We start from the raw sequence: 17,080 nt of genomic DNA, 5'->3' as shown, positions 1-17,080 counted from the left end.
GACAACAAGATTTGAACTCTGGTCTCCATCAAAGAGAAACAAAGACAATTACAACCATTTAAATGATGAAAAATCTTCCTGTGATTGATCTCAGCCGTTTAAGTGAAGGGAATAACTTCGAGAGAGAAAATTGTGAGAAAGAGATAATAGAAGCTTCAAAAGAATGGGGTTTTTTCCAAGTGGTAAACCATGGAATATCAAATGATATATTGTCTAATATGTTAAAGCAACAAATGATGTTATTTCATACAACAAATGATGAGAAAACAAGTGAAATTCTATCAAAAAGTTATTGGCAAGGGAAGCCTTCTCTTATGGTTCAGTCCTCTACCTCACAAGCATTTCATATTCCTTTGGCTGATGTTTCTAGGTTTCCCCGAGATCTCGACAGCAAAGACGTCATTATCAGGTATTTCATTAGTTCCAAAAAAGAATTATATTTTGTCCCACATGTGAGGCAAATTGAAAGGTAAGCAACTCTATTGATTTAATTTGTTTCAACAAAAAAAAAAACTCTTTCATCAAAAAAAAAAAAAAAAAACTCTATTGATATAATAAATGTTCAAAAGTAGTACAACAAATTTGCAAAAGTTATAAGAAATATAAGTATAAAAAAAAATATAAAGAATTATAAATAACTAAATTATTAAGTTGAAAAGAAAAAATCTCCAAATTGTAAATGGTTAATTTTTTTTTAAAAGTCCGGACCGGACCCTACACGACAAGAAACAGGTCGGACCGGACCCGACCAACCCGGGTTGTAATAGTCCCGTCCGGGCACGGACCCAGGCCAGGTTAGCTCGTAATATATTTTTTGTAAATATTATACTCCTTATTCAATTTTAAAATGAAAAAAAAAGGATAAGGTTATTTCCCAAATAGCCCCCAACTTTGTGAGCAGTTTCCTGCCTAGCCCCCCTACTTTATCAAAAATATCCAGATGACTCCCTTTTTTCAGTTACCGTTAACTGCCTGTTATTCTCTCTCCTCCGTATCATCACTTCTCTCCGCCACCTCATCTATCACGCCACATCATTGTCTTCACCGCCGAAGGTCGCCGGCCGCCCAAATTTTCGGTCGTCGACCTTCAAACTTAATTTTCTCTCTCCCATCCCCCTCTCTCTCTCTCTCGAAACACTCTTCGCCGGAGTGTTTCGAGAGAGAGAGGGGAAAGAATTAAAAAAATATATTTTAAGAGAAAGAGAGGAGAGAGAAAAAAATTAAATTTAAAGGTCACCGTCCGGAAGTTTGACCGACCGGCGACCTTCGCCGATGAAGACGATGATGTGGCGTGATAGATGAGGTAGCAGAGAGATGTGATGAGATGAAGGAGAGAGAGTAACAGACATTTAACGGTAACTGAAAAAAGAAGGTCCTCTGGGTATTTTTTTAATAAAGTAGGGGACTAGACAGGAAACTGGTCACAAAGGTGGGGGATATTTGAGAATTAACCCAATAAGATAAAAACTATAAGTTTATCGTATTAAAAAGTAACAATTAGAAATTAGAGACAAATAAGTGGACAAGAGTGATGCAAGAGAGTGGAAAGAGGGATACGAGAGAGTTGAAAAATATGGTGGTGAGGTTGGTCGTGGTCTATATTGATTAAAGATGTGGTTGAGAATTTGAGGATCTTTGGGCGAAATTAAATTATAGGGTTTTCTACAAAAACAAATGACGAGCAAAAAAATTGAACAAAATGTAAGATGATAAAAACCATAGATGGTTCACATGTGTATTTATGTATGATTGGATTCTTTTATTTGAAAAAAACACTTAACTTTCTATTTCTTAAAAAACACTTCAAAAACTAACGAAATACACCTAAAAATTATATAATGGTTAAGACAAAGTGTACTGGAGCAAAAATAAAGATTGTTTAAACAATTTTATTCTCATCCAAGAAAAGTAATTGGTTACCCAAGTGGTTTAAAGTGTTGACATAAATTCCAGAAATCCCTGGAGGTCTCGGGTTCGATCCCCAAAGGAGGTGGAATCTTTGGGTTATTGAATTTGGGATAATTAGGGTATAAATAATGTAGTTGGGCTTCAGACCATAATTTTTTTTTTAATTGTTCAGTGTGCCTCGAACCGCTTTAGGGCATAGCTTAGTTTGGCTTTAGGCATGTTTTTGTTAAAATTCGACTGTTATCGTGCTTATCACATCTTTGATGTATCGACGTCATTGTAATGAGTAGCGTACATTGTAGTCAGTTTCCAAAAAAATGGCTAAGACAAAGTGTAGTGGAGCAAAAAATAAAGATTGTTTTAACAATTATACTCTCATCCATGAAAAAAATACAAGATGGGGCACCCAGGATTCGAACTCGAGTTAGTTGCAAAGACACCCATAACCCTTACCAGTTGAGCTAATGACCTACATGATTAAGTGGGTATGATAGTTTATATAACAGTTAACTATCGCCGTGCCCCCCCCCCCCCCCCAAACACGGCCCTGATATTGATATCGTCTGGTGGTGACCAATGTGGTGATTGATGTGGGTGGTGGTGAAGATGAGAGAGAGAAACAGGTGCAGCCAACCGTTCACTTCATCTTATTTTCTCTCCTTTTTTCCCTTTCTACATTTGATGTGTACTACTAATGTGTGCGTGCTAAATAAACTCTGGGTGCGGCAAAAAGCACCCGACCAAACTGTTGTAGGCCCCGGTCAAAGCACACATTTCTTAGATAAACCAGAATTTCATTCATATGAATGAATTTAATCCAATACATTACATGGCTAAGAAACTTTGGCTCCTTTGAGTACAACATGGATTTACTAAAGTAAATTACAACAAGAAACTTACAAAAGTATAGGGCAAAACGAAGGTAAAGGAGTACAAGATGTCAAAAACGAAATTAAAAGACCCTAAATGTCACAAAATAAAAGATCCTAAAGATCACAAATGAGAAGACTCTAAAGGTCGTAAACTAATTATACTAATTATGTATGAAGCAAGAACCAAGTATAGGTTGTTGATGGAATAATATGTTGTTCTCTTCGATTGTAGAAGTTGTTGTCCTGGTGATTTAACAGATGTTGTCCTCTTGTTTCACTTCATTTCTCCAAATCCTATCCTCTCAATTAAAAAAAATGTGATGAAGAATTGAAGCCCTAGATAGATGAATCCAGACATTGACAAAACCGCTAAATTAATTAAACCGTAAATTGATGAAATCCTAGATCAGTTAATGCTTTATTTGTATGGAATCATCATTAGATCAAACCCAGAAAACAAATCAACCCAACGAAACACGAACAAGAAAAAGATGATGAACACGACGTATTAGACGAAGAAGAAGATCTCAATTCGATTTTCTCCTTCATTTTCTTCTGACGGTCCCAACAAATTCTTTACCTAAATATGGTAACAGTTTGTGAAGAAGAACAACGACGATTCCTTGATGAAGATGAATAATTCGTAGATCTGTGAAAAAGGAGAGAGGGAGAGAGAGATAAACGGTAACTCACTGCCTTTACTAACTTTTTCCATGCACAAATTGTGAGATGTCTTCATGTGCAATCCGGGTGCCTACAACACTTGGCCGGGACCTTTAGCCCCTCCCATAAACTTTAAATTTCAGTCCTTTCTGTGAGGACTGGTTTAGCGAAGGCCCTGTAAGCCCCATAACACTTACCAGATTAAAATTTCGATTTACAGGACGAAAATTGAAGAATTTGCAAAAAGAGTTTCAGAACTAGCACTTAAAATAGCAGGAATTTTGGAACAGAATATGAATGAGAGTGGTTTCATTGCTAAGAATTGCTTGGAAGACAACTGCTATCTGAGACTAAACAGATACCCACCATTTCCAATATCATCTGATAACCTATTTGGGTTGGTGCCTCATACTGATAGTGATTTTCTCACCATACTCTACCAAGATCATGTTGGTGGTTTACAGCTTCTTAAGGATGGCAAATGGATCACTGTTAACCCAAATCCTGAGGCTTTCATTGTCAACATAGGTGACTTGTTCCAGGTATTACTTCATTCGAAAAAAAGATTCTCATCTGAATTAACTAGAGTCAGATTTCATAATATTAACATTTTTTTATTTAATATATGCTTGTAATTCGTCTAATAGCTAAATCGGACAATTTCTGTCCATTTTAGACGGACATAAAATATGTAGGAATTAAGAATCCATTTTATGAAAATACTTAAATTATTGTTTTGTTCCTGACGAAAAACAAGTGAGACTCAGATGATTTAGATCCAGACTAACCCCTTAAAGACCTAGTCACCATTTGAAGCTTATATCCTCTTGTATAGCGAAATTGAATAGACTCGTATGGATTTAGTCCTAATTTGTCCCTATGAGTTTCTGATGTGTTTGAAATATTTTTATTGTTGTAGGCGTGGAGTAATGGGCTTTATAAAAGCGTTGAACATCGAGTGATGACTAATGAAAAAGAAGAGAGGTTTTCAATGGCCTATTTCTTGAGTCCTTCTTATGATACTGAGATACAAAGTTGTGGGAAGCCTCCATTGTATAGGAAATTTACGTTCGGAGAATTTAAAAAACAGGTTAAACAAGATGTTCAGGAAATAGGTTACAAAATTGGGCTCTCAAGGTTTCTCCTCTGACAACTATGAACGACATAGAGTTAAGTAAATTTGGGATCAGAAACAATTTCTTGTGAACTCCTTGAAGAATAAGAAAAGTTTGTGGACTTCTAAAAAGAAAGTTTTTTTTTGAGACATCGACTGCGATCTAAGCTAGTCGTTACAAGGCATTGATACATCGAGACGATGTGATAAACGATAACTGCCAAAATACTATTGGGCCTAAAGCCCGACAAATTAAATGACATATAACCTAACGAATCAAATGGCCTAAAACCTACCTACATAAACTACTTTATTTATACTCAAGTTTAATATTCCTCGATTTACACTTCCATTAGATCGAACCTGAAACTTCTGCATTCCAGAATATATGCACTGACCAACTCGGCTACCAGTGGTTGTCAAAAAGAGGAAGGTTCTTTGTGGGTGTTAATTTTGTCCACGAGTGAAGAAGTCTTACCTGCCTATCTAGTTGTGCTTAAAGACTTGGGGTTAGGAATTGAAAATGGGCTGGGCTTAAGCACCCATGGCCCACAAGCACATGAGCTTTTGTCTGTCACTCTCAAAAAGACCAATTGAAATATTTTCCTCTCCAACTGTTTTCTCTCTATATCAAATCTTTTCCTCTCACTCTGAATCTCTCTAATGTAGAAGGGTATGATGTGGGGAAAAGAAATTCTCCTTCTCTTCCTTATACCTGAGAAGATTTACTCTGAAGGTTTTTCTCTTTGACTTATTGTTGACTTATTGTTTTTATTGTGTATATAAAGTACTTAATGTGAAGTGGGGGCTCAGGCGGATGCCCTGCCCCCCCTCTCAAACACGACCCTGACGTCCCAATCAACTAATACACATAGAGTACGAAACATTTTATGGGTATAAGCTGTGGAACCACAACCACGTACTGCACAATAATACGTCAAATCCCTCAGGCAAAAATTCGTTTAAAATGAAATATTTATATTTAGCCACAACTCTAGGGAAACATGACATTTTTCCAAGGTATAAATGTTTGAGTGAAATTACTTTTGGTATTCTTTTTGTTTCTCCCAACGCCACCACCACTCGTTTTCCACTCAGACGGTCGCTGACAAACGACTATTATCTGCAACCTCTAATTTTTTTCCTCAAATTTTTCTTTCTTCGCCTCCGACCACCATCATTTCTCTCTCCTTTCCTCTCCTCCTCTGGATTTCTCTCCTTTTTTCCCTCCGCTTTCTTCTTTCATTAATATTTTCTCCTCCTCCATCCCTCTCCTCTTCCCTTTCTTTTTTCCTCCTCTCGTTCTCTCTCTCTCTCTCCTCCTCTCGTTCTCCCTCTCCTCCTACAACTTTCTATCTCCTCCTCATTTTCTCTCTCCTCTTTCTTTCTTATCCTTCTCACTCCTCCTGCTTCTCTCTCCTCCTCCCTCTCTTTGCATCTATTCTGGCGAAAGGGCCCCCTCTATCGGAATAGATAGAGATATAGAAAGAAATGGGAAAACAGAAAGATGGAATTAGTGGCGATAGAATAAGACGAAGGAGAAACAGGGAGCGAAATGGCGTTTGTGGTGATGGTCATAGGTGGTGGCCGGAGGTAGTAACGAGAAATATATGTTTGGGAATGAGAAAAAAGAAGTTATGTCGCCCTGAAAATTGTGACAAAAGACACAATATCTCTTTAAAATTTTGTATCCTAAAAATTTGACATAACATATAATTCTTCTTTAAAAATTTTTACTACCTCCTCGGAAAATATCCTTATCTTTTTTAGGTGTCAATGGGGACTGAAATTTTCCACGAGTTGGCACACAATGACACAATGCATGGAATAAGATACCTATCGTCTAAAACTTTTACACTAATTTGCCCAAATTTTCACAACTTCGAATGAGTTTGTACAAATGTCCAAATACTAATAGGAAAATTAGTCTTGGCCCAAAATTAAGATGAGAAAAAGAAAAGGATGGGCAGAGATTATAGTAAACACAATTCCATTTTCATCCTCCTAATCAACTTCCATACAAAATCTCAAAACGAGTGGAGAGTAAACACTATAGCTGCAACCCATCAATGACGTTTTCTTCTTCTTCTTCCAATTTCACCTTCCATCCAAAATTCCCTTCTATAATTACAAACAGTCCAAATCATTCAAACCCTAGAAAGTTTTCAATTCGAATCCCTCATAATGATAATAATCATCATCAAAACAACAACCATAACATTCCTAGTAATTCCTCTACCGATTCTAACTTTGATGATAATTCTGACCCACCAATACCTATTCGTAAGCTCAAAGCTAGTTCCCAGCTGAACCGGTGGTCTAGAGCTCGTTCCTTACGGTCTGGCCGCAAATTAAACCGTCCTCTTCAAACTACCACCACCACTGCCACCACCCCAGACGGGGGAATCTCTCTAATGGATAATCCGATGAATCGTAGTCAAAATAATGGTCTGTCGGTAGGGGAGAAAACCGACAGTGAAGATGAAGGAGAGACGATTATGGAGGGGAAATCTATTTACATGGTTTCAGATGGCACTGGTTGGACCGCTGAGCATTCGGTTGGTGCCGCGCTCGGTCAGTTTGAGCATTGTTTGGTTGATCGGGGCTGTGCCGTAAATACCCACCTATTTTCCGGGGTAAATATGTCTTTTTAATTAACTCCTTTGTCAAAACTCGAAAAGAAAATGCTAAATTAAAGTCGACTGCATACTGAAAGATGATGTAGCCGACTCCAATTGGTCAGAACATGAGGAAAGAGAAACAGTAGCCGGCCCCAATTGGTCAGATCATGAGGAAAGAGATACAGTCTGACCAATTGGGACCGGCCACATTACGTTTTCCGCCCATGGTCGCCCCTCAATTTCGGCCGCAAATAAATGGCCCGAATGGCCATGTCAAGATTTTGCCTTCTCCCACCACTTCATCAAGATTTTGCCTCCTTGGACCATTTCGAGAATGTCTTAAAGATGTGCACAATCAACTAAGCTATCATTTCAGATATATGCCTTTTTCAGTGAATTTTTATTTTTGTCAATCTACTATATCATACTAAGAAAACTGCGGAAATGTTCACGCTTTTTTGTTAAATGTCGCAACCAAACAACACATTGAACTTGTTTATTTGAACATCTGGTAGTAATAGACTGATTTTTAGTTAAATTTCGTGTCTTAAATATGACTATTTTCACAAGTGAAACATTAGAAAAGAAGCTATCTTGGGATCACATCAGTTAAACTTATTTTACAAACAGATGAGTCAGTTTAGATAGCTAGATGAGTCGAATTCCATTATCAGAAAACAAAAACATTAGATTCCTTTACCGAGTTCGACGGAAATGTTCAACCTACTTGTTTATCTGGGTTGAATAATTTGAGGAATCATTGTTCATTATGAAGTGTTCATCTTCATCGACGTAAATTGAAGGCTCACTTTTATGAAATCCCTTTTCTGTCAAAAGACTTCCTAATATGCAAGTTCTTTTCCTATGGAGGTTAATAATGAAATGTTTTTGTCATCATTTATGCTGGTAGATTGATGATGTCGAACATCTAATGGAAATTGTTAAGCAAGCTGCGAAAGAAGGTGCAATGCTTGTGTATACTCTAGCGGACCCTGCTCTAGCAAATTCCGCCAAGCAAGCTTGTGAAGTGTGGGGTGTTCCATCAACCGATATACTAAGCCCGATAACGGAAGCCATTGCAGCCCATATTGGTGTATCCCCATCTGGTATTCCTCGAGGAGCTCCAGGTCGAACTATTCCTCTTAGTGAAGATTACTTTCGTCGAATTGAAGCTATTGAGTTCACTATTAAACAAGATGATGGAGCTCTACCTAAAAACTTGCACAAAGCTGATATTGTTCTTGCTGGAGTATCTCGCACGGGAAAGACACCATTATCCATTTATCTGGCACAGAAGGGATACAAAGTGGCAAACGTGCCGATTGTAATGAGTTTAGAATTGCCAAAGACATTATTCGAGATTGAGCAAAGGAAGATTTTCGGGCTAACAATTAATGCTCTAGTTTTGCGAACAATTAGAAGAACAAGATCCAAAACTCTAGGGTTTGGTGATGGAGTAAGGACTAACTACTCTGAGATGGACCACGTAAGGAAGGAGTTGGAGCATGCTAGTAGAATTTTCGGGCAGAATCCAACTTGGCCAGTTATAGGTAAGCAGAATGTGGGTTCAATTAATCGATTCATTTCACTTGGTTTTATTCTTTGCGTATCTTGATAACATCGGCATTCTGTTACAGAAGTGACAGGAAAAGCAATTGAAGAAACAGCAGCAGTTATATTGAGGCTTTACCATGACAGAAAGCAGAAATGCTCAATGCCGCGTATATCAAAACGCTACTAGAGCTGTAAGTTCTAATTTGACTTTGATTGTAAATACGGAACCATGAGTTAGTCCACATGTGCATCACAAATTTGGGCGTCCCTTATTTATAAAAATGAAGCTTAATCTTGTACATGTTTCTTCTAGCCATAAAATGAAGCTTAATCTTGTACATGTTTGCTATTATTTCCCATTATAATCATAATAGGGATGTAGTGTGATAGAAAAAAAGGTAGTGATTTTCTTAGGCTTCAAATAGGAAACTTAGTTTACCAAAAAAATGAATGCGAGTGAAATCAAATTTAAACCCGAAAATTTATATAGGAGGGACTCCAACCCTATCATTAATATACAAAAAGTTCATAATCATGTGGTGGTTGAAATAATCGAGTTATACGTTGTCCGTCTATTTTGTTATTGTAACCATTTCTAGGTGGGGAGATGCTAGAGAGCCCAAATTTTTTGGGCATTTTAATGCCCAGCTGATGTGGAATCACTAAAAAACAAGGTTTTTTCAAAGTTTGACTACGGTGGGGACCGCTTTTATTTCTAAATGAGGAAATATGTCACCCTCTAAGTACCAATTTCTAAGTCACTCTATCATTTCCCTTCTAGGTGGGCTCAACTTTTAGAATTGATTTTATTGTTTACAAACGGAGTCGTCCTTGGTCTTGTTCCAAAAATGATTCTTATTTTTGTTAATAATATACGTATGAATTTTGAAATACCACAATCCATACGGGGTAGTGGAGTTGGTGGATTTTATTTTTAAAATCTTAAAATAAAACAAAATAATTAGATAAATTGAAAGCAACTCCTAAACTCCTACCAGTTTTTAATTAAGTCTTCCCCGACTTCTCCATTTCTTCTATAAATTATTCTTACTGTCATGGAAAAGAAGAAACCAAAGCTCCAAATTTCTTAGGGGATTGATCGTAAAACAACTCAAAAATGCAGCCAACAACGGCTGCTAGTAGCGGTTGTTGCAGTTCTTTGTTAGGTCTAGGGCTAACTATTGTTTTTGCTTGGCTTATTTTCCGACCTTTAAAGCCCATTTACTCTATTGAATCATTTTACGTTCCCGCCCTTGACAAAACCATTACCACAACCGGCACAGCGAAACTGAACTCAAATATTTCCTTTGATCTGAGATTAAAGAACAGAAACTTCAACAAAGGAATTTACTACGATACCCTCAACATTACTCTTTATTACGGTAAAAAATCTAAGTTCCCCCGTTGGTGGTATTTCTATACCAGGATTCTATCAAGGGCACCATAAAAAAGCCCATCGCTTTGAAACCGTTGGAACTGTTGGGGTTCCTTGGGAAACCGCTAAGAAAGATGTTTCTGGTGGAGAGGCGGTTTTCCGGGTGGATTTGGCTACAAGAATTAGGTTTAAGTACCCGGCTTACTGGAAGACTCACCGTCAGACTATGAAACTTGGGGTTGATGTGAAAGTCAACGACGACGGAAAAAAGTCAAGGAAATCTGGGGTTGTGCTTTCGAGTGCAGCAGTTAATTTGGGTGATTGTATTTTTGTGGCTATCACAGTTTTTGTTATAACTAAAGGACACGGAAGCTATCGAACCTATCCTAGAAATTGATCCGATTATGAAGATTAATCGAAAAACTAAGTCAAAATCAAATATGCGAACAGAATTTAACGAGGTTCGGCTTTAAAGCCTACGTCCTCGGGCGAACAAGAAATCTTTATTGATGGATAGATGAAGACGACTAACACAACCCGCAAGTTCGTCCCAAGATGGTACCGCATAGAAATTAACCTTCTATACTAGATCTTCGACGACTGAGAAATTTAACACCGCTCAAAAACTATGAAAAATTTCTCTCACTCTTGCTCTCTCTCTCTAGCTCTCTAAAGAAGAGTTGTTGTTGCTTGTGTTTGTTGGTTGATGTTTAATACAAGCACTTAACCCCTTTTTATATAATTATAAGCCGGTGGGGGGAACCAAATTGAGAACCAAAATTGGAAACTTCAAAACCGCCATAAGCCACAAACCGCCTATTGCAACCGCCATAAGCCATGTTTGAAACCGCCTATGAGTTTTGGAAACTGCCAACTAAACCGCCTCTCACAATTCTCTACCTCGTACACAATTTGATATACTTCAAATTTTGGACGAACACCAGGATACTCCTTGTAAGATATATTTACTTGTAGCTTCATCCGACTGCACCATATGACCATGGTTGCCTACGTACCCTTTTACAGGATCAAGCCTACCGTAGTTCTACCAACCCTTCACATAAAGATTACCTTGTCGTCATTACGCCCTTTCGGCAACTTAACACGAGCCGATTTGTAGCAATTCCAAGCAATGCTGAAACTTGCTACACGTCACCACTTTAGTCAACATGTCTGCGGGATTCTCATCTGTGTGTACCTTCATGAGAGAAACATCACCTTCCTCTATGACATCTCGTACAAAGTGATACCTGACATCGATATGCTTAGTACGAGCATGATGGACCTGATTCTTCGCCAAGTGGATCGCACTTTGACTATCACACCATACCTCTACGCACTCCTGCTTAATCCCTAGATCATCCAGAAGACCCCACAACCACAATGCTTCCTTCACACCCTCGGCCATAGCCATATACTTGGCCTCCGTGGTAGATAACGCAACTGTAGATTGTAACATCGATCGCCAACTAACTGGAGCACCATGTACCCTAAATACATAACCAGTAGTAGATCGTCTTCTATCTAGATCGCCAGCATAATCCGAGTCAACATAACCGCTTACCTGACATGTGTCTCCACCAAAGCACAAACCCGTATCAACAGTACCCTTCAAGTACCTCAAGATCCACTTCACATCTTCCCAATGTGTCTTTCCCGGGTTTGCCATAAACCTACTAACCACATTGACCGCCTGTGAAATATCCGGACGAGTACACACCATAGCGTACATTAAACTGCCAACTGCACTAGCATACGGTACACGATCCATATGATCCTTCTCCACCGTAGTAGTGGGAGATTGTCTTCCCGAGAGCCTGAAGTGTGGTGCCAAAGGTGTTGACACCGCCTTCGCATTCTGCATCCCGAATCGAGAAACTACTCGTTCGATGTAACCTTTCTGATTCAAATACAGTTTCTTACTTGACCGCTCTCTCTTAATCTCCATTCCCAGTATCTTCTTTGCAGCGCCCATGTCTTTCATCTCAAACTCTTGACTGAGTTGAGATTTCAACTTATCTATCTCCACCATGCTTCGAGAAGCAATAAGCATGTCATCCACATACAAAAGGAGATAAATAAAGTCACCTTCGCGAAGCTTTTTGATGTATACACAACAATCATAGTCACTTCTGCGAAAACCATGCTTTAGCATGAAAAAATCAAATCGTTTGTACCATTGGCGAGGGGATTGTTTTAATCCGTAAAGAGATTTCCTCAAACGACATACTTGATTTTCTTTGCCCTCAACCTTGTATCCCTCAGGTTGAGCCATATAAATTTCTTCTTCCAAATCTCCGTGCAAGAAGGCGGTTTTAACATCGAGTTGTTCCAGCTCAAGATCCCTGTGAGCAACAATACTCAATAGCACCCGAATAGAAGTATGTTTCACGACCGGTGAGAAAATCTCATTGTAGTCGACCCCTTCTTTCTGTGCATAACCCTTGGCCACTAGTCTTGCCTTATACCTTGTACCCTTGATTTCGGAAGAATCCTCTTTCTTCTTGTACACCCATTTACAACCAATAACAGACTTACCTTCGGGCAATGGGACAACCTCCCATGTCTTGTTCTTGTGAAGAGACTCCATCTCTTCTTGCATAGCAACCAACCAACTCTCTCTTTCCTCCGCGGTAATAGCTTGTTTGAAGGTGACCGGCTCGTCGTCTTCCACCGAGAGTGCATATTCAACCAGATTTGCCTGCCCGTAATGCCTAAGAGGTTTGCCTGACCCTAACCTCTGTACCGGCTTATATAACCGTTTCGGCCTAGTGTGTACCGAAACATCCTGCTGTTGTTGTTGTAAAACTTGTGTACCTTCCCCTTGAACCTCCTCATGATCGGGTTCATCAATTTCCTCATCCTGAGTATTATCCTGATGCTCCACCTGATCATGATTCCTAGAAACCCGTTGGTCTTCGGCTTCTACTTCCACTACTTGAGCTTTAGTAGACCCAACATCACCACAACTAGGCACCGTAGCTTTCGCCATAGCTACAATAGATGACTCATCAAACACCACATCTCTGTTGATTACAAACTTCTTGTCTTCCGTACACCATAACCGATAACCCTTGACTCCTGTAGCATATCCTAAGAAAATTGCCTTCTTTGCTCTATTGTCAAGTTTGTTACCTTTAACATGGTAATAGGCCGTACAACCGAAAACCTTAAGTCTCTCGTAATCTGCATGTTCACCTGACCACACCTCGTAAGGTATGCCGCCATCTAAAGAAGAATGTGGAGACCTGTTCACAATATAACAAGCTGTAGCAACAGATTCTGCCCACCATTCTACGCCTAATCCCGAATTGGAGCGCATACATCTAGCCTTCTCAAGTAGTGTACGGTTCAATCTCTCTGCGACTCCATTCTGCTGAGGTGTGTTTACTACTGTCCAGTGCCTCACAATGCCTTCCTGATTACAAAACTCCTTGAATGCCCCATCCGTGTACTCGGTCCCATTATCCGACCTTAACGTCTTCAGCTTTCGACCAGTTTTGTTCTCAACCATTGCTTTCCACACCAGGAATGTGTTGAATACCTCATTCTTATGCTTCAGAAAATAAAGCCAGACAAATCTCGAATGATCATCAACGAATGTAACAAAATACCTGGAACCACCCTTGGAAGGTAACTTTGCCGGTCCCCAGACATCGGTATGTACGTAGTCTAATACCTCTTTGCTCCTGTGCTTGCTTGTAGAGAACGTCACCCTGTGTGCCTTCCCGAACACACAATGCTCACAAAACTCCATGCAAGGCTTCTTCATGTCCTTCAACAAGCCTTTCCCGCACATCAAAGATAAACCCTTTTCCGACATATGCCCAAGGCGCATATGCCAAAGCCTCGTACTAGCCGTTGGATCCCTTCCACTGATTCCTACTGCTACATCTCCAGTAATTGTTGTCTCCAAAAGTTTGTATAAATTACCGTAACGAGTACCTCTCATTACCACCAAAGAACCCTTAACGACTTTTATGGAGCCATTCTCTATAATTATCTTACAGCCGTTCCGCTCCAACACACCAAGGGAAATTAGATTTTTCCGCAAATCGGGTATGTGTCTTACGTCCGTCAATGTTCTCACCACTCCATCGTGCATCTTGATCCGTATTGTTCCGAGTCCCACAGTTTTACATATACTATCATCACCCAGTATAACTGTACCACCATCTATACTCCTATAGGTAGTAAACCACTCCCTATTTGGGCACATATGGTGTGACGCCCCTGAATCAAGCATCCACTTATCGAAGATCTTCTCAGACACCTCTGTCACCGAGAAACATTCGTCCGCCTTTTCTGACACATATCCCGCCTCTTGCATCTCTTGTTTCTCCTTGTAGCCTTCGTTCTTTTTCTTCAACTTTCTCTTTGGACAAGCCGCTTTAAAGTGGCCAAGCTCACCACAACTAAAGCACGTTTTCTTGAAAGAGCCTCTAGATTTGGATCTAGATTTCCCGCCCTTTCCCTTTCCCCTTTCATTACTCCTCCCCCTCGTTACAAACAACCCTTGTGCTTGTTCTTTGTCTACTCCACCGACGCCATACTGCTAGTAGCAACCTTACGAAGGTCATCCGCTAATAGCGAATTTCTCGTCTCTTCCATGCTTAGACTATCACCAACAAGCATCAAAGTTTGAACAAGGTTCTCATAGGATTTAGGCAATGAAAGTAACAATATGAGGGCTTGGTCCTCATCCTCAACCTTAACATCAATATCCTTCAAATCTGAGATAATCCTGTCAAACCTATTCACATATTCCTGAATAGAAGAACCCTCTTCCATTCTACATGTGAATAATTTGGATTTTAAGTAGACCCGATTCGTTAAAGTTTTCGTCATGAAACTGCTTTCTAGTTTTAACCACACACCCGCCGCCGTTGTTTCTTCGTCTACTAGGAACGCCACGTCCCTCTCAAGACACAACATAATGGTAGCCCGTGCTTCGAGATCTAACTCTTCCCAATCCTCATCTGACATATCTCCTGGTTTCTTTCCCGTCAACGTCTTGTGTAATTTCTGCGAGATTAACAGATTCTTCATCTGCATCCGCCAATAAGAAAAATCGTTTTTCCCATTGAACTTCTCTATCTCATATTTCCCTGCTTTGACCGTACCACTTCTCGATCCCATCTTCTCTTCGTTCAATCTCAACAAGGCTCTGGTACCAATTGTTATAACTAAAGGACACGGAAGCTATCGAACCTATCCTAGAAATTGATCCGATTATGAAGATTAATCGAAAAGCTAAGTCAAAATCAAAGCCTACGTCCTCGAGCGAACAAGAAATCTTTATTGAAGGATAGATGAAGACGACTAACACAACCCGCAAGTTCGTCCCAAGATGGTACCGCATAGAAATTAACCTTCTATACTAGATCTTCGACGACCGAGAAATTTAACACCGCTCAAAAACTATGAAAAATTTCTCTCACTCTTGCTCTCTCTCTCTAGCTCTCTAAAGAAGAGTTGTTGTTGCTTGTGTTTGTTGGTTGATGTTTAATACAAACACTTAACCCCTTTTTATATAATTATAAGCCGGTGGGGGGAACCAAATTGAGAACCAAAATTGGAAATTTCAAAACCGCCATAAGCCACAAACCGCCTATTGCAACCGCCATAAGCCATGTTTGAAACCGCCTATGAGTTTTGGAAACTGCCAACTAAACCCAACTAAACCGCCTCTCACAGTTTTGGTCATCAATTTATTTCTCTTGTTTTAACTCTTTCCTTTTTTTTCAGTAAAAAAAACTTTTTCTTTTCTCTTTATTCATCTGATCTTGTTATCTCTTTGGCTGTCTGAGTTATACCTTTGAGAAGTCATCTATTTTTTGGGGGGATATACTGTTGGAGTATTCCTTATTACTTTCAACTTCAAGTATGACCCAACAAAAAACTGGCGACAATCAATAAAAAATCTCCTGAGAAATGGCAACCGCCAACAATACCTTTCATTAAAATTAATGTTGATGCATCTTTCACTAATGTACTATCAAATTCGGGAATTAGCTTGATTGCACATGATGCAGATGCAAAATTCATAGCAGCTCAAGTGAAAACATTGAGGGCAAGAAATAGTGAAGAATGTGAAGCAATAGCAATCTTAGAAGGTCTACGTTGGGCGAATGAACAAAATCACAAGTCAATAATCATAGAAAGTGACAACTTAAATCTCATCAAGAATATCCATGATAAAAGACACTCTGTCAACTGGCAATCGTTGATTCATATCCAAAGAATTCGAGAAAGCAGAAGAGAATTTGATATAGTGCAATTCAAATACACCAGAAGAGATCTCAACTTGAATGCAGACAAGCTAGCAAAATGGGCGAGAAAGAAAAATAGAAGTAAAATGTGGCATAATGTTCCTTGTATTTTAGTTGATAAATATTGTAATAACGTTTATTCTTATTAATGAAAGAATAGTTCAACAAAAAAAAAAACTTCAAGTATGACCTCTGTCATTGGATAGATTGAGAGAGGGTATTCACTTTAGCTGGAGCAGCTAAAAGGCCATGGGCAGTCCGAGGACACTTGGACTGAGCCTAATCCGTGCTAGGTTTGAACAACATGGATTAGCCTAGTTCAAGTGCCCTCGGAGTACCCTAATCCGTGGGTTTCGAACCGTTCTAATATGTGGAACTCGGATTGCTCAACCCGAGGCCCACGGAGAATCCAAGAGAGTGATGGGCTGAGAGCTAAAGGAGCCTTTGGAGGCACCCAAAGACCATATACTGTTTTGAATTTGAACTTGTATTAAGCATCACCATGGGTGGGTTAGGTTGCAGGATTTTCACTTCATAGTTTTGATAAGGTTTCTTTTAGTCAAGGACCCAAGGTAGTTTTAGGTTCGTCGTTTCCTGGTGTTTCCAGATCCAGACAAGGTTGCTTCCTCTAGACCTGGTGTTTCCAGATCCAGACGAAGCAACCTCCTTCTAGATCTAAAAACGTTAGATTCAGACGATCT

The 17,080-nt window shown here is 39.4% G+C and overlaps 2 protein-coding genes across 2 annotated transcripts; both read left to right on the top strand.

Moving 5' to 3' along the window:
- LOC147542266 (gibberellin 2-beta-dioxygenase 8-like) lies at nt 1–4,693 on the top strand. Its single transcript, XM_086636303.1, has 3 exons — nt 1–409; nt 3,664–3,985; nt 4,363–4,693. Exons 1-3 carry the CDS (start codon nt 63–65, stop codon nt 4,591–4,593), a joined length of 900 nt encoding a protein of 299 aa, XP_086492429.1. The 5' UTR covers nt 1–62; the 3' UTR covers nt 4,594–4,693.
- A 1,766-nt stretch (nt 4,694–6,459) lies between these two features.
- Nucleotides 6,460–9,072, top strand: LOC147542265 (pyruvate, phosphate dikinase regulatory protein 2-like). Its single transcript, XM_086632290.1, has 3 exons — nt 6,460–7,193; nt 8,089–8,728; nt 8,816–9,072. Exons 1-3 carry the CDS (start codon nt 6,627–6,629, stop codon nt 8,917–8,919), a joined length of 1,311 nt encoding a protein of 436 aa, XP_086488416.1. The 5' UTR covers nt 6,460–6,626; the 3' UTR covers nt 8,920–9,072.
- The last annotated feature ends 8,008 nt before the right edge of the window (nt 9,073–17,080 follow it).

Source organism: Eschscholzia californica, unplaced genomic scaffold, assembly GCF_041429995.1.
Source record: "Eschscholzia californica isolate CP2 unplaced genomic scaffold, dmEscCali1.0.p SCAF_4, whole genome shotgun sequence".
NCBI lineage: Eukaryota > Viridiplantae > Streptophyta > Magnoliopsida > Ranunculales > Papaveraceae > Eschscholzia > Eschscholzia californica.
This window is presented reverse-complemented; position numbering and strand designations above follow the sequence as displayed.

Coding starts and splice junctions, on each gene's coding strand:
- LOC147542266 (XM_086636303.1), top strand. CDS start 63: ATGATGAAAAATCTTCCTGTGATTGATCTCAGCCGTTTAAGTGAAGGG. Junction 410..3,663: donor AGCAAAGACGTCATTATCAG/GTATTTCATTAG, acceptor TTCGATTTACAG/GACGAAAATTGAAGAATTTG. Junction 3,986..4,362: donor ACATAGGTGACTTGTTCCAG/GTATTACTTCAT, acceptor TTATTGTTGTAG/GCGTGGAGTAATGGGCTTTA.
- LOC147542265 (XM_086632290.1), top strand. CDS start 6,627: ATGACGTTTTCTTCTTCTTCTTCCAATTTCACCTTCCATCCAAAATTC. Junction 7,194..8,088: donor ATACCCACCTATTTTCCGGG/GTAAATATGTCT, acceptor TTATGCTGGTAG/ATTGATGATGTCGAACATCT. Junction 8,729..8,815: donor TCCAACTTGGCCAGTTATAG/GTAAGCAGAATG, acceptor ATTCTGTTACAG/AAGTGACAGGAAAAGCAATT.